The sequence below is a fragment of the Miniopterus schreibersii genome (genome assembly GCF_964146895.1).
Source record: "Miniopterus schreibersii genome assembly, chromosome: 5".
NCBI classification, from domain to species: domain Eukaryota; kingdom Metazoa; phylum Chordata; class Mammalia; order Chiroptera; family Miniopteridae; genus Miniopterus; species Miniopterus schreibersii.
Window position 1 is genome coordinate 47,234,370 of NC_138106.1, and position 16,812 is coordinate 47,251,181.

At 36.0% G+C, this 16,812-nt stretch overlaps 1 protein-coding gene across 4 annotated transcripts in view; it reads left to right on the plus strand.

The window, feature by feature from the left end:
* Positions 1 to 11,836, plus strand: part of CCDC14 (coiled-coil domain containing 14) — a 39,793-nt gene extending 27,957 nt beyond the window's left edge. For 2 of the 4 annotated variants that reach the window (XM_081138278.1, XM_081138276.1), the window contains 4 exons: positions 4,736 to 4,818; positions 7,112 to 7,330; positions 7,406 to 7,538; positions 10,769 to 11,832. In XM_081138278.1, coding sequence (XP_080994404.1) covers positions 4,736 to 4,818; positions 7,112 to 7,330; positions 7,406 to 7,538; positions 10,769 to 11,705 — 1,372 coding nt within the window. In that variant the 3' untranslated portion in view covers positions 11,706 to 11,832. Of the gene's footprint in view, positions 1 to 4,735; positions 4,819 to 7,111; positions 7,331 to 7,405; positions 7,539 to 10,768 lie in introns of all 4 variants that reach the window. The other 2 variants (XM_081138277.1, XM_081138275.1) reach the window with 2 other exon arrangements.
* The last annotated feature ends 4,976 nt before the right edge of the window (positions 11,837 to 16,812 follow it).

Consider the following 16,812-nt stretch of genomic DNA (forward strand, 5'->3'; position numbering starts at 1 on the left):
AATTTATTGGGATGACATTGGTTAATAAAATTATGTAAGTTTCAGGTGTGAAATTCTGTAATACATCATCTGTATATTGTATTGTGTGGCTTCTTCTGTAAACCCTTGGTTATAAGCCTTCTCTTTAGCTAGTCTTCAGTTGGTTATTCAGGTTGATTGCTCTATATTTTAGTTGTAATTCCAGGTCGGTCCTGGGAGGAGATGAGTGTGGCTTCCACCTACTCTGCCGCCATCTTGGATCTCTTGAAGAGCCATATTATTTAAGAAAACCCAAAAACTTATACCTCACACCATGTACAAATATTAGCTTGAAATGAATCACAGATCTTAATATACAAGCTAAATCTACAGAATTGATAGAAGAAAACAGGAGAAAATCTTAGTGATCTTGAGTTGAAAAAGATTTTTAAGTATAACAAAAAATATAAGTAGAACAAAAATTTATAAGTTGGACTTCATCAAAATTAAAAATTTTTGCTTTTAAAAGGATACTATTACTAAAAATGAAGAGGCAAACAACAGAGAAAGTATTTGCAGTACATCCATCTGATGAAGGACTTGTGTCCAGAATGTATAAAGAACTGTTACAGCTCAATAAAATGGGCAAAATATTTTAATAGACACTATAGCAAAGAAAATATATGGATATCAAATAAGCCCATGAAAATATGCTCATCATCATTACAGGAAAATGCAAATTAAAACCACAATGAGACACCACTACATACCCACTAGAATGGCTAAAATTTAAAAGTCCATACCAAGCCCGGCCAGGCGTGGCTCAGCGGTTGAGCGTCTACCTGGGATCCAGGCAGTCGGGGTTCGATTCTTGGTCAGGGCACATGCCCAGGTTGTGGGCTCGATCAATGACTCATCATTGATGTTTCTGTCTCTCTCTCTCCCTCTCCTTTCCTCTCTCTGAAATCAATAAAGATATATTAAAAAATAATAATAATAATAAAAATAAAAAATAAAAGACCATACCAAGTGTTAGTGGGGATGTGGAGGAACTGAAACTTTCATAATTTACTGGTGGAAATGTAAAATGGTATAACTTTGGGAAACAGTTTTTCAGCTTCTTAGAAATTAAGGATACCATATGATCCAGTCATTTCGCTCCTAGGTTTTTACTCAGGAGAAGTGAAAGCATATATACTTGTTTTGAATGTTCATAGGAAACAGCCCAAATGTCAGTCAGTATCACACAATAGGATACCACTGAACAATACAAAGAAAGGAACTATTGGTACATGCAATGGCATGGATGAATCTCAAGATCATTATGCTGAGTGGAAGTAGCCAGTCTAAAAGTACATATTGTATGATTCCATTTATGATACAGTTGTATAAATGTATAATATAAAATTCTAGAAAATGCAAACTAATCTATAAGTCAATGATTGTCTGGGGAGGGGATGTTATGAAATGGGGCATGAGGACATTTTAGGAGGTGAGGAATATCTTAATTGTGGGATGGCTTCACTATATATATCAAAACTTGTCAAATTATACACCTTAAATGTGTGCAGTTTATTGTATATCAGTTTTATCTCAATAAAGCTATATTAAAAAAATGAATGAACTGCCCTGACTGGTGGGGCTCATATGGTTGGAGTGTCATCCTGTGCACCAAAAGGTTGCCTTTTCAATTCCCAGTCAGGGCACATACCCAGGTTGCAGGTATGATCCCCAGTTGGGGCAAGTAAGGAAGGCAACCAATCAGTGTTCTCTCTCACATTGATGTTTCTCTCTTCACCTCTCTCTGAAATCAATAGGCATATCCTCAGGTGAGAATTAAAAAAAGAATGAATTAAAAAAGAAAACATTTGCCTAAATGTCAACAGTTGTTATGCTTTGTTAAAATCAAGTATACTTAAATATAACAATATTTTAAAAGCATGCATAATCATTCTTTTTTTAAGAGTCTGTTATTTACTTTTTAAATCATATATCATTTTATAGAATACAATAATCATATTTTAAAAGCCTGACCCTGAAAGCTGAGAATGAGAGGGAAGGAGAATAGCTAATGGTACTGTTAGGTTGGAGGGAATGTTTTCTAAAATATGAGAGCAGTTTATTATGCTTCTCAGCTCAGGCACACAAGCCAGTAAAGAGGGAGAAGCTGCAGGTGGAGAAGGTAAAAGGAATGGAATAAGAGCAGAGTCCCTAAAGCATAGGAGGAGTTGGGATCCAGGGAGTTGATTAGGCCCCCATCCTCTAAAACTAGAAAAAAGAAGTGAGGATTGGTATATATATGGACAAACTTGTATACTCTGGTACAGAAGAATAACAGATTTTCTCCCCAAACCATGTTATTTTTAGTGAAAATAGGAAAGTATCTTATTGAGAGGGGGAGGGTAGGGATGAGAGGTTTATAATGAGTAATGAAAAGTTTAGATTAGCTATGTTAGAGAAGAGAGGAGAAGAAAAGAATTTCCCCAAGGACATACAAAAGATTGTCAAGCAAAGCTTCTTTCACATACTTGGTGTGTAAGAGGACCTTGGCACCTGCTGTTTGTTTTTTTTGGGAATATATAAAGTGTTTCATTTGGAGTTATGGATGACCAGTCTGTGCTGCCTTTTCTAGATCTGCTCTCTTTGTTGTAAAGGGGAAACTTCAGAAAAGTAGAATTCTATTAAAGCAAATACTTGTTTCTTTTCTAAGAAACAAAACAAAACTGGATTATATTATGCTCTTGTTCTGTAGCTTGCCTTTTTTCACTTTATAATGTATCTTGGAGCCCTTTCCATGTCAGTACCTATGGATTTCTCAGTTTTTAAAAATATATGTGTTAGTATTTCTTTGTATGGATATGCCATAATTTATGTAGCATTTTAAGTTGTTTCCAACTTCTCATTATTAAATATTGCTGTTGTGAACATCCTTTTGTGTATTTATAAGACTGTAGAAATTTTGCACATGTACATCTATTTCTGAAGCTAGATATTTTAGTTAGAATTATTTTGTGGAAGGTTATGAAACAGTTTACATTTTATTGGATACTGCCAAATTACTATCCAAAATGGGTCTTATACCATTAGACTCCCACCAACTGCGATAATTCATTTCCCCATACCATCTTTTCCTCACCAACAAATAATGTTATTTCCTTTTGTTTTTGCCAATCCTATGATCATAAAACATCTCCTGTTTGTTTTTCAAAAATGTTTTTATTGATTTTAGAGAAAGAGGAATGGAGAGGGAGAGAGAGAAAAACATCTATGTGAGAGAAAAACATTGATCAGTTGCCTCCCACATGCACCCTGACCAGCGATCAAACCCACAATTTGGGTATGTGCCCTGACGGGGAATCGAACCAGTGACCTTTCAGTGCATGGGATGAAGCTCAAACCAGCTGAGTCACACCCTTTAGGGCAATGTCTCTTGTTTTAAACCTGTATTTCTTCATATTACTGAGGCTGAGCATTTTTCACATGCTTATAGGCCATTTATGCGAATTACCCCTTCTTATCCTCGGTCACTTTTTACTGCCTTTCTTACTATTTGTTGGAGCTGTTTAAATGTATGTATCTTTTTTTTTGTTATGTATGTGGAAAGTATTTTCTTTTTTAAAAAAAAAAATATGTCTTTATTGATTTCAGAGAGAGTAAGGGAGAGGGAGAGAGATAGAAACATCAGTAATGAGTCATTGACCGGCTGCCTCCTGCACGCCCCCTACTGGGGGTTGAGCCTGCAACCTGGGCATGTGCCTTGACCGGGAATTTAACTGCCATCTTCTGGATCCTAGGTTGATGTTCAAGGGCTGAGCCACCATGCTGGTTGGGTGGGAAGTTATTTTTTTACAGACTGTTAATTCTAGAACAAGTTTCAAGTTTTGACAGTTAAATTCTTTATCCTTTCCCTTGATGGTTGCTAGATTTTGTGTCTTGCTTAGGAATGCCTTCCCCACTTCAAGATTATGTAGATTTCCAACTAAAACTTGTATACTTGGTTTTGTTTGTTTGCATATTTTATGTTTAGCTTTTTAATCCATCTGGAATTACTACAAATAAATGATATGATTCAGTAACAAAAATAAATACTTTAATGCAGAATATTCTCAGGTAAGTAATTCTGGAAAGATACTAGAGATAACCTTTATTTAATGTTAACTTCTTAGAAGTAAAGAAAACACTTGTAGTTCCTTTTGTATTTGTGAAACAGCTATATTTTGTGAAGTTCATTTGTAGGTCAAAGTTGCAGCTTATTAGCATTCTCATTACTTAAACAGGCCATTAACTTTTCCATCCAATAAAGATATTATTAGAATCGTAAGATTTGTTTCCTAATTTTTTCAGTGTGTGACAAACTAAGCAGATAGATGCCTGATAGCAGTCAGTCCCTATAGTTATTCTAGTTCATAGTTATGATGGATCTTTTAAAAATTAGATCATTACTACAGTAATGAAAATACAGAAAAGACAGAAGAGGAGATAGGAAATGAAAGAGGGAAAACAAATCACTGAAAAGAGAATAAAAAAGGAAAGAGGAAAAATCAGAGAAGTTAACCTTTTAATCTTAGGCCTACAAATAATAGTAGTAGTGTGGTTTTGTTGTTTTGTTTATTTGGGTTTTTTTTTGTCTTTTTGTGGGAGAAATGATATGGACTTCTGCTCTCCTACTGGGTGCCATTGTTTGTGTTGTCTTTTTTAATAGGCCATCAAATGTACACTGTTAAATGAGCTTGGAATTCTTGCATTCATATTCATATATCTTCATTGTTTCCTTTAGGCAATTGAGAATTTTGAACCAGCAACTTCGAGAACAAGGAAAAACTAAAAAGGCATCTGGGTCTCAGGAATGCAACCTTGAATGTAGGTAAAAGAACTTTAAGAACTGATGGTAAATTCTTTGTGGCTCTGGAAATGTTGATAAAGAATTGAGCTTTAATTATTTTGTCTTAAGTGGACTTTTTTTAAACAATTTTTTAATCACCCAAGGGTATGTTTTTATTGATTTTAAAGAGAGAGAGAAAGAAAAACATCGATGTGAGAGAGGAACATTGATCAGTTACCTCCCATATGCGCCCCAACTGGAAATCTAACCTGCAGCCTAGGTATGTACCTTGACCAGGAATCGAACCTGCAACCTTTTGATATACAGAATGATACTCCAACCAAGGAACCCATCCAGGGTAGACTTGCTTTTTAATAAAAAAAATTAAAAAATAGGAATAATACTCCTTATTAAAATTTAAAATAGTGCAGAAACAGAAAAATAAAAGATTCATGATAACACTTCCCAATAATATATCCCTGTTTCTTTTAAAGAGACTATTTCCTTTCACATATCCTCTGTTCATATATGATTAATTCATTTCGCAAATAGTTATTGAGTACCTAAGATGTGACAGGCAATAGAACTATGTAAGTACTTTTCTTTTTTAGATATGAAATTTGTATGATACGCACTCTTCTGTAGCTTGCATTATTCATCTAACGTAGTAGCATTTTTCTCTAGCAAAATACATATGTTTCTTTCTGTTTAAGAACTAGTTGGATATTCTGCTTATGTGGTTATATCATAATGTATTTAAAGTCCTCTGATGATAGATATCTAGGTACTTCCGCCAGTTTCCCAGTGCAAACAGTGCTACAATGAAAATCTTGTATATATGTCTTTGTGTTCATGTGTGAGCACTTTTACAGATTATAGTGGTAGAATTGATGAGTCAGTGGGTATACACAGTTGCACGTTTGACAGGTATTGCCCTATTGTCCTTATGGATCACAGACCTTGAAGAAAAGAGGAGAAAAAACTAATGGTACTAGAGGAAAAGATGAGTACTTTTTTTTTGTATTTGGGGAACTTTTTCTAAGCCTGACAAAAACTCAGATGCCAAAAAGGAAAAGATTGATAAAATAGATCCCAGAATTTTTTTTTCCCCTTTTCTGCACAGCAGAACTATAAATACATTCAAAATGCATCAACAAAATGGGGAACATTTTTTTGTATTATATGATATGACAAAGTCTTGATTTTCTTAATATTTGGAATAAGAAAAATATGAGCATCAACAGAACATGCACCTCATGGAAGTGTTTACCTTCCCCAGTGTGATTTTGGGAAAGATCATGTGATCCTCATGATAGGTATAGGGAGGAAGAAGGGAGAGAGGAGGCCAAGATGGAAAGCGGGGAGATCAGCGGCTCCCATTCTAAGTAGCTTATCGCTTTTATTCTCTACACATTTACTTAGTGTTTCCTTGAGAGCTTTTATTGCTATTTATAAGTACCGGTTTGTTAGCAGCTCCATGAGAGCATGGCCCACGTCTGTTGTTCATCACTGTGTGCCCAGATTCTACTGCAGTGCCTCAGACAAGGTAAGCCTTCACTCAAGGCTGCGTTTTTTAAGTGAATGGTATCATATACTTTTATAGCCATTAAAAGGAATGTGATAGCTCTATGCTAATATATACAATCTTATGGTGGGGGTAGGGGGAGGCTATACTGTAGTATGATTCTTTATGTTTAAGTACTTGTTTTATGCAAAAGTATTTTCCAGAAAGATACCAAAATTAATAGGCTTGCCTCGGGGGGGAAGGGGCAGGAGGGAGACTAAATTGAGAATCATTGGCATCATTGGTATTATGTAGTGTTTGAATTTTTAAAAAATTTGTGTATGTATTATTCTTTCATTAAAAAGGTAAAAAAAAAAAAAAAGGCCCACCTGAGTGGCTCAGTTGCCTGAGTGTCGTCCCGTGTACCAGAAGGTTGCCGGTTGGATTCCTGGTCAGGACACATACCTATATCCTGTTGCAGGTTTGATCCCTAGTTGGCTAGCATTCGAAAGGCAACTGATTGATGTTTCTCTCTTACATCAATGTTTTTCTCTCTCTCGTCCTCTCTCTAAGCATGTCCTCAGATGAGGATTTAAAAAAAAAAGGTGAAAAAAATTTTTTTTAATGCCCAAATTATCAATTGGAGAAGAAAAGCATGACATTTCTGCCAAACAATTAAAAAAAATACATTTAGTATTGACATAGAACTGCTTAAGCATGTTGTTAAGCAAAATCAATAAACCCTGAAACTTTTTTTAAACAGCCCTTTTCCAGGTTTGTACTTTTTAAATTGGAGAAACAATTACTTGATCTGTTTTGTCTTACAGTGTTTTCCCTTCAATCATTGAATAAGTCACTGCAAAATCAACTACAGGAGTCACTAAAAAGCCAGGAATTACTGCAGAGTAAAAATGAAGAGCTTTTAGAAGTGATTGAAAATCAGAAAGATGAGAACAAAAAATTTGCTAGTATATTTAAAGAGAAAGATCAAACTATACTTGAAAATAAGCAGCAATTTGACATTGAGACAGCTAGAATAAAAATTGGTATGTATCTGAGCTGTAGTTATGGTCACAATTTTAAAAAGGAAAAAGGAACCTGAAACTCATTTGTCGTTTTAGAATTGGAGGAAGCCTTAGTCAGTGTGAAAAGTTGCCGGTTTAAGTTAGAAGCTGCTGAAAAGGAAAATCAGATATTGGGAATAACATTACGTCAGCGAGATGCTGAGGTGACTCGACTGAGAGACTTAACCAGGTAATATTGAACATTTGAATAACTTATTCCTTTAAATTGATATATCTATACACTTCTAAATAATTTTAGACCTGCTCTCTTTCCCTTATTTTGTCAATATTTTTGCTAATTTCTAACATGGGTTTTTTTTTTCCTGTTTCATATAAGTTAGTTTAGAAATTCCAAACCTGGCAAATGCTTTTTAAACCATGTGATTCTAGGAAAAGGGCTCTGATGATGAGCTAAAGACTTGTTTAGGAAAATGGTTAAGAGCTCTCTGGCTCCAAAGCTAGAGAGACCTGAGTAGAATCCTAGCTCTACCATGTTTTAGCTATATGACTTTGAGCAAGTTATTTATTTCTCTGAACCTCAGCTGTAAAGTGGGGACATGGATAGGGTTGCTGGGGAAACAAAGAAATAACTCAGGAGAAGCAGCTAGCTCAGGTAGCATTCATGCCATATGATCTTGGGTAATTCGTTTAGCTTCTGAGCCTCATTCATCAGTAAAATGAGAGAGTTGGCAGCTACCCTTATGATCCCTGTTCCTGAACAAGTTTTTAATGAAATAAAATCACCTCTCTCAATTATCATGTGATATATACTTATAAAGTTTAGTTTTCTCTTTAGACATTTGCAAAGAATTGGATTTTCAATTTTTAAAATCCCAGAAGAGAAGCCAGTGATTTTAGGACTGAATAACCTCAGATCTGAACATGCCTTTGAATGATTCTGGAAGTTCATAGTTCTAAATATAAAACAATCTCCTTTGTACTTCAAATGAGATGATCCATTTTGAGTTGTAAACTTTCAGGAAAATAGATGAAATAGTAATACATATGTAATATTTAATTTATTAATTTAGTTTTGTAGACATTTGAAACGACTTCATATAAGCTATGTTTGTGTTGAAATACTGCTTTTTGTCCACATTTCTGTTTCAAAGAATAATTTCATTCAAACTTGATTGAACAGTGGGAAAAGCAAAAGACTTCTTGTATCTGCATAGTGTTATAATTAATTAGGCTATAGTCAATGTTTCTAAAATGTTGGACTATACCACTCTTGTTCAAAGTAAAGTAATTGAGAGAATTTCCCTTCTTATGAAAGTCTTTTATAAGGTTTCCAAAGAAATAACACCTCTTTTGAGGATATTTTTGGGGTGAAAACTCTGTTGTTATCAAGTATTTATGGTTAAAGAAGCCAGTCACAAAGGGCAACATATTGTATAACTCCATTTATATGAAATGTCCAGAAGAGGCAAACTCATGGAAATAAAAAAGTAGATTAGTGGTTGCCAAGAGCTGAGGAAAAGGGGGAAGAATAGGGAGTGACTGCTATGGGGACAGAATTCCTTTTTAAGGTGATGAAAATATTCTGAAATTAGATAGAGGTGACAGTCTTACTACTCTATGAAATACTAAAACCCACTAAGTTGTATGTATACTTTTAAAAGTTATATTAAATATAGTATGTAAATTATATCTCAATAAACTTTTTAAAAACATATATATGGTATATAGTCAATTTGAAAAAGAAAAACAGGACAGAAAGTCAGCATGGTCAAGGTCGATGAGGTTGCTTAGGTGTCACTGGGAGCGTCTCTACCACTCTAAGATGCTTGATCCTAGGCCCTAAGCAGAAAATGAAGCAAAGGATCTAGTTCCCTGGGAGTTTTTTTTCTTCTCACGTTATTTTTTAAAATTTTATTTATTGATTGATTTGAGAGAGAGAGATCAATTTTTGTTGTTCCACTTATTTATGTATTCATTGGTTGTTTCTTGTGTGTGCCCTGACTTGGGATTGAACCCCAGCAACCAGCAGAGCTACCCAGCCATGGCTGCTGTATCCAGAGATATAATCACTGTTGTTTAGTGTAGAGATTTCCTTTCAGTATTTTATTTAGATGTGTGTGACTCTTTTTACAGAAATAGTATTGTATACATGTTACTTATGGCCTGCTCTTTTTAATTTAACCTCATATAGTGAACATTTCCCCATTAGTATTCATTGTTTACATTACTATAAATGGTTGTGATGCTGTTATACCATAATTTACCTAAATCAGTCCACTGTATTTGAAGATAAAGATGTTAAATCCAATTATTTTTTAATTCTAAATTATATCTGTGGGTACAGTCTCTTGTGTATAGTTGTATCAGTAGGATAAATTCCTGGGACTGCACATTGATTGGTCAAAAGGTGTGGGATATACAGATCTGATATGTTGCCAATGTGTTCTTCAGAAGAGTTATATCAGTGTACACTAGTAGTACCCGCTTCTCCAAGCTTCTCTAACAATGGGTGTTTTTATTTTACTGTGGTAATTTGATAGGCCAAAAAAAAATCACACTTAAAAAATTTTAATTTCTCTGGTTAAAAGTTGAACTTTTAAAACATGCTTATTGGCTAGTTGTAATCCTTTAAAATTACCTGTTCGTGTCCTTTGTGTCTTTTTTTAAATTGGTGTGTTTCTTATCAATATGGACAAATGTGATTGAATTCAAATAGACTAAGACTTAGTTTAAAATGACTTTAATTGGACTATTAATAAAAGCTGCCGTTAAATGAACACCCATTTAGCCTGAAACTGTGCTAAGCACATTATTCTTATATTTTATTATTTTATCTTATTTAATGTTCACTGTAATTCTGAAATAGGTATCTTCATTTTGCCGTTGAGGAACTTGAGATTCAGAAAGGTTGAGTGACTTACCCAAGATCATAGCTAGGATTTTATTCCATTTCTGTCTGACTTCAAACCCTGTGTTTTCCTTAAGTCACACTTTTCCTGCTACATAGCTGTTGCTTATACCACTTTATCCCAGATAATTTCCTAACCATCCTTTTTTTACCAGTATTGCTTCAGTGTCCTTTGAATATGTATTTGAAATGGAGAGAAATAACTTAATTACTAACAGAATCAACTATCAATCAGTAGTATAGTTACCATTTTGCAATGTTGCTCAAGACTAAAGCATCTCCATACCTTATGAGGAAAAAAACTCCAAGTCTCTATTTTTAGACATAATAATATTAGATTTGATGCAGACCAAGAACCTTTTATTATTTTTTAAATTTTAATTTACTCCTTGGAAATGAGTGTATTCTATGATTTTGTGCTTTTAGTTGCTTTTCTCCATATTAAGAACCGGGCACTTGCCTCAAACCCTTTCTTTTAAAGATGAGCTATATATAAATAAATGAAAGAAATGGATAAAATAATAATTAGTGTACTAAATTCTTCTTAACAGAACTTTACAGAGCAGTATGGCAAAACTTCTGTCAGATCTAAGTATGGACACTGCTCGCTGCAAGTCTGGGAATAATCTTACCAAGTCACTTCTGAACATTTATGAAAAACAACCTCAACATGATCCAATTCCTATTCAGACTTCCATTATAAGCTACTTAAATAAGTTAGAGACAGATCACACTTTTACACATTTAGAGCCACTTTCTGCAGTTAACAGTGAGCAAAACATAGTGCCAGATAGGCCCTATGAAAATGTTCTGCCTTCCAAAAGCCCTCAACATAATAACACTAGGAGCGTGGAGGAAGAATCAGCCCCTAGAATCATTTCTACCCTTTCAAAACAGGATTCTGATGAGGAGAGCGAGATTACAACTTTAATAGAAGGTGAGTGTAATCTGGATAATACAATTTATATTCCATTTGCTAGAAGCACTTCTAAAAGGAAGTCACCACTATCTAAGAGATTATCCCCCCAGCCACAGATCAGTGTAGCTCCACCACAGCTGCTCAGCAACAGTGGACCTGTCTCAGAAAAAGAATATAAATCATGTGCACCCGGAGTTTGTTCTTCTTCCAAAAAGGAAACAGAAGATGCACCTGAGAAACTTTCCAGAACAGCTGAAATGAACGACAAGCAGCTCCTCAAGAAAATAAAGGAAGCCATCTGCAAGATCCCTGCTGCCGCTGAGGAGCCACGGGAACCGGCTGCGTGCCATGGCCCCTCCACTTGTAAGAGCAGCAGCTTTCAAGTGAAGAGTAGTGCTGTCTCTGATGGTAGCTTTTTAAATTCTGACTTGACATCTGACTGGAGCTTCTCTTCTTTCTCAACATTCACTTCTCATGATGAACAAGACTTCCGAAATGGCCTTGCAGCACTGGATGCCAACATTGCTAGACTCCAGGAGTCCTTAAGGTCTGGTCTTCTAGAGAAATGAACTCCTGATTATCAATGTAACTTGGTTACATTGAATGTATATTTTAAATTTCTTTATAGAGAAATGATGTTTTATATTAATTATGTGTGAAAAAATAAATTGAATAATAAATTTATTATTGGAATATATTGACCCTGTGGAGCTTATAAAAACAAGTCATTTTATTTATTTTTTAATCCTCACCTGAGGATATTTTTTCCATTGCTTTTCAGAGAGAGTGGAAGGGGGAGAGAGAGAGAAAGAAACATCGATGTGAAGGAGACACAGTGATTGTTTGCCTCCGGAACACTCCCCGGACCAGGGCTAGGGATCGAGCCTGCAGCTGAGGTACATGCCCTTGGCTGGAATCGAACCGTGGACCCTTCAGTCCTTGGGCGGACGTTCTAACCACTGAGCCAAACCAGCTAGGGCAAAAAACAAGTCACTTTAAATTGACATTTGCTAAGAGAAGAAAGTTGTAGATAACCAGGGAAGTATTATAAATAATATTTTATTATAGTAGTTAGTAATTAGAGTTATTTTATTACCCTCTGTATGAAGGGGGTAGGTCGGAGGAATTCTCTAAGGGATAATTGGAAGGGAATCTCTGGGTACAATTTACTATATTCAAGCTAGAGTTTCTCTTTTAGAAATTTTTTTTTTTAATGGCATTGTGTTTTTTATATGGGATGCTCTGTGCTACAGGCTAGTGTATTTGGTGAGATGTATAAACATTTAAGACAGAGTATTCCACCTCTTAAAAAACATTAAATGGTCCAATAAAATATAGGTAACATCCTAAGTTAGCATATGGTTTCTTAAAACTTTGGCATATTTATTTATTTATTTATTTTTTAATGTATCTTTCTTAATTTCAGAGAGAGGAAAGGAGAGGGAGAGAGAGAGACAGAAACATCAGTGATGAGAGAGTCATTGATCCTGCCTGCAACCCAGGCATGTGCCCTGACCGGGAATCGAACCCTGATCACCTGGATCCCAGGTCGATGCTCAACCGCTGAGCCACGCCCGGCCGGGCCATTTTTATTTATTTTTATCCTGAATGCATGTTTAAGATCTTTAAAAAATAAACTCAGACTGATAAATGCTAACAGAGAAGTTTCAGTTTTGGCAAATTGTTTTTGTAAATACTTATTTGGTTTTTGTCCTTATTATATTTGAAAATGATGGGCTTTGTAAATTTTGCACTGGTTGTAATTCTGCCTTTTTGGACCAATTATTTTCAGCACTTGAGCTGAGAACTTTATTCTATAAATAATATGAGCTAGGTTGGACCCTGCTTCTCTACTCTAGCACTGCTAACTATCAGGATCTCCTGCCTCCATGTAAGCAGCACATTTTAACTCAGGAAGCTGAGTGTCGTGCCGTCACTAATACTCCATACAGGTCACCTGCCTGGGCTCATGTGCTTAGTGCTTGAACAGGCCTTAGCATTAAAGGGTGCTCTGCTGGTCCCAGAACCTCTCTGCAGGTTTTTCAAGTGCTGGTGCTACAACTTCTAAAGTACCCAGATAAAGTCTGACATATTCAGATTTTATAGATAGAAACTTCTTAAGTCTAAAAATATTAGATGAATTCTAGGGTATTTTCACAGAATTGTCCATTAATACTTTTAATTTTTTTCTTATTTCCAGTATTCATAAATTAATACATTGGTTTATTTGGAGGAAACAGGTCACAACTCTTAAACACATAAGTGCAGCAGTACAGTTCAGAAATACAAAATAATAAAGCAAGGAAGAAAACTGTGTCACCTGTCTACTCCCAACTATTCAATTATTATTCATGCAGAAGTAAATGCTTAAGACTATTATATGATAGTACAAAAAGATGGTTCTGTTTATCCCTTAATACAGGATGAGCATCCTTATCTGCAAAGACAATTTTTAAATGCTTATCAGTTCATTTAATTAGGGGTTAATAATTTGATTGAAGAACAAATGAGGCTAGAAAATCCTTGAGGGACTATTTATTTGATACACATGGCATAGAAACATGAAAGAGTTCACAACATGGGGGTTGGTTGAGTAGCAGATTAAGAGGATGATAGGTACACCAACCTGAGTAAAACAGGGGGTCAAGATTATATAATGGTAAGAATAGATAACACATTTAGAAGAGTTGGGGTCAAACTGTAGAATGTCTTAAGCTCCAGGCTGAGCAATAACCATTACACATGAACTCATTGGGGTTTGGGTATCTTTGGTGGTGATGCTTTTTTTTTTAAATGGAGGAGCACCAGATAAAATTGGGTGTTCTTATAATTGCATGGGGTGATGACAAATAAGAAGGATTAGGGGAGAGATTGGAGACCACTTAGAAAGCTCTTGCAGTAGTCCAGACATAAATTGATAAACCTTTGGTAATAAAAGTGAAAAGGAGAGAGAAATTGAAAATTTTGCAGTAGGCTTGGTGGTTTACTAGAAAATGGAAGAGAAGGGGAAATAAAAAATGATTCCGATGTTTTCAGTTTGATCACTCCGAGTCATACTGAGCGACATCTAAAATGAGAAATGAGAAGGGTCAGTCTGGTCCCAAGTCACACCCCTCTCACAGTTCTTTTCAGGTGTCCCAGCGTGAGAGAAGCATTAGTCGAGCATCCCCTAACCTCTGCCAGGGTGAATTCAGTATCTCCTGATGGATATTGAATGTAGAATGAAGAACCATCCCCCAGCATTTTGTCACTATTCTACTGTCCTTTCTTGGATCTGTGGCGGTTATACAGAAACTTCACAATGGATTTAGTGTTTGTGATTACCACTGAAGATGAAAGAATCCAATTCTGTTTGACCAAGTGTAGAGGTCCTAGGGACAGGACTAAAGAAACCAAAGAAATTACTTGGGATACATTCTTCCCTTATTTCTACAGTTCTTGGGGTTAGCAAATCTTCCAGAAATCTTTACTTTTCACTAATGGTGGCATTCAAGTGCTTTAAGGCCGGCTTAAACTACATGGAAAGTAGAGCAGAATTGCAAGGCCTAGTTAGAAAGGGCACACAGCTAAATCACATCTAACAAAGTATGTATCTAGTGTCAATGAATGAATGAAATGTGCCAGGTCCTAGTTTGGGCTCAGAATACAACAGTGAACAAGACAGATATTCTCTGCCCTGACACTACAGTGGGACACAAGGAAAGGAACATATAATAAGTACTGTGAAGAAAAACAGTGTAAAGAATAACAGAATTAGCTTAAGTTTTGATTATTAGGGTAAGAGGCTCTTTCTCAAAAATAATGTTTAGTAGTCTAGAATTTAAGCATACAACTAGATAAAGTTGGATTTGATTTACAGCTAACAATCATTTTTCAAGTCTATTCTAAATTTCCTTCTGCTTAAACAAATGAGTTCTACACCTATATTACGCCTTGATGTTGTAGTATACCACTTGTAGAGAACTGGCTACTATTTTATTTAAAACAATTGGCCTAAGTAGGACCTCCCAGAAAATTAGATAAGATCTTTGGTACTCCTGAAGGGCTTGGCTTATAAGCCAAGTTTTCTAAAGGACTTCAGAAGTCATCTATCTCACTTACACCCAAAGAAGGAATCTGTTCTACAGCAACACCTACTACTGGTAAGATCCCAAGCATACCATGTATATTCCTTGCGCCTGGACCACTCTTTCGCCTACAGGCTCCTGACAAACTCTTACTCATCCTTCAAACCCCTAGCACTACTTCTGTACCTTCTATATCTCTGTTGATGCATATATCAGTTTACTTGTCAACCTTCCTACCCTGTATGCTTCTTAAGGGCAGGGGCCAGGATTTATTCATCTTTGACACCCCCTGTGATACTTGGTGTCTATTGTGTAGTAAGCAGTTAATAACTATTGAGCTTAATTAAATCCCTGACAAATAGTCATCTAGGCTTCACTTGGTTTTCTCTTGGTGTTGGTAAATTCATGCAACAGCTTTTTTTTTTTTTTTAAATATATCTTTATTGATTTAGAGAGAGGAAGGAAGAGGGAGAGAGAGTGATAGAAACATCAGTGATGAGTCAGCTGCTTCCTCCACGCCCCTGACTGGGGATGGAGCCCACAACTTGGGCTTGTGCCCTGACCGGGGATCGAACCGTGACCTCCGGGATCCTAGGTCGATGCTCAACCGCTGAGCCACGCCTGGCTGGGCTATGCAATAGCTTCTTAATAGCTTTATTATACACATCTAAACTTCTGGCATTAGCCTCCCTGTAGCTTTTATTCTTTATTCCTGTTACTTACTTCTGAAACAAAATTCACGTTTTAGCAAACATTTGCACATTACTGCTAGTTCTGAGGAGAAGCCACAGATGTTCAATATTAGAGACAGTGCAAAAACATATTTTAACTATGTCACCAGTGCAGGGATAACCTCCTCCCACCAGCCTACCTCACTGAATTGCGAGAGGGATAAATGTAGGCAAAGCACTTTGAAAACTGGAGGGCACTTAAAAATCTGTGTCTTACGGCGATATTTAAAGAGCCCTCAGCATCCACCTTACCCTCATTTGATGTCCTCCAGTTTGTCTATGTCTTAAAATTTAAATCCAGCAATGAGCAATGAACTCCAGATGTGATGTGATCAAGCAGAAGACAGATTATCATTTCCTATAATTATAGATTGTTTGAAAATGGACAAAGATTGATTTGGCTATCTCCAGCCATCGTACATTACTACAGCTCATATTCAGGCTATAGTTCATTTCCGTTTAACAGTATTCACATTGTCATTCTCAGTGTTGAGAGGCATCATGTTAGGACAACTTGGGGGGGGGGGGGTCAGGACAGGTCCAACTAGAAATGAGCAGTTCCTCAAAGACAGGTTCTGACCAAACAAATGGCCTCAAGTACCCCTGAAGAAAGAGCTCAGATTTACTACAAACTGGAAGTGTTGCTCTTGAAGCCAGGCCTGAAAGGCCATAAAGCATGGTGAAAAGAACTAGACTGGGAATCAGGAGGCCTGGGTTTTTACACAGGTTCTGCTGCTGTTTTTTCTGTATGAACCTTATTTTCCAGTTATAAAATGTGAGGATTTCTATATAGTCAGTCCATGCATGATTCAATAATATTGAGTCATATATTTTAGCACTTTGATAGGGCATATCTTTGAATTAGTCAACTGTGAGGG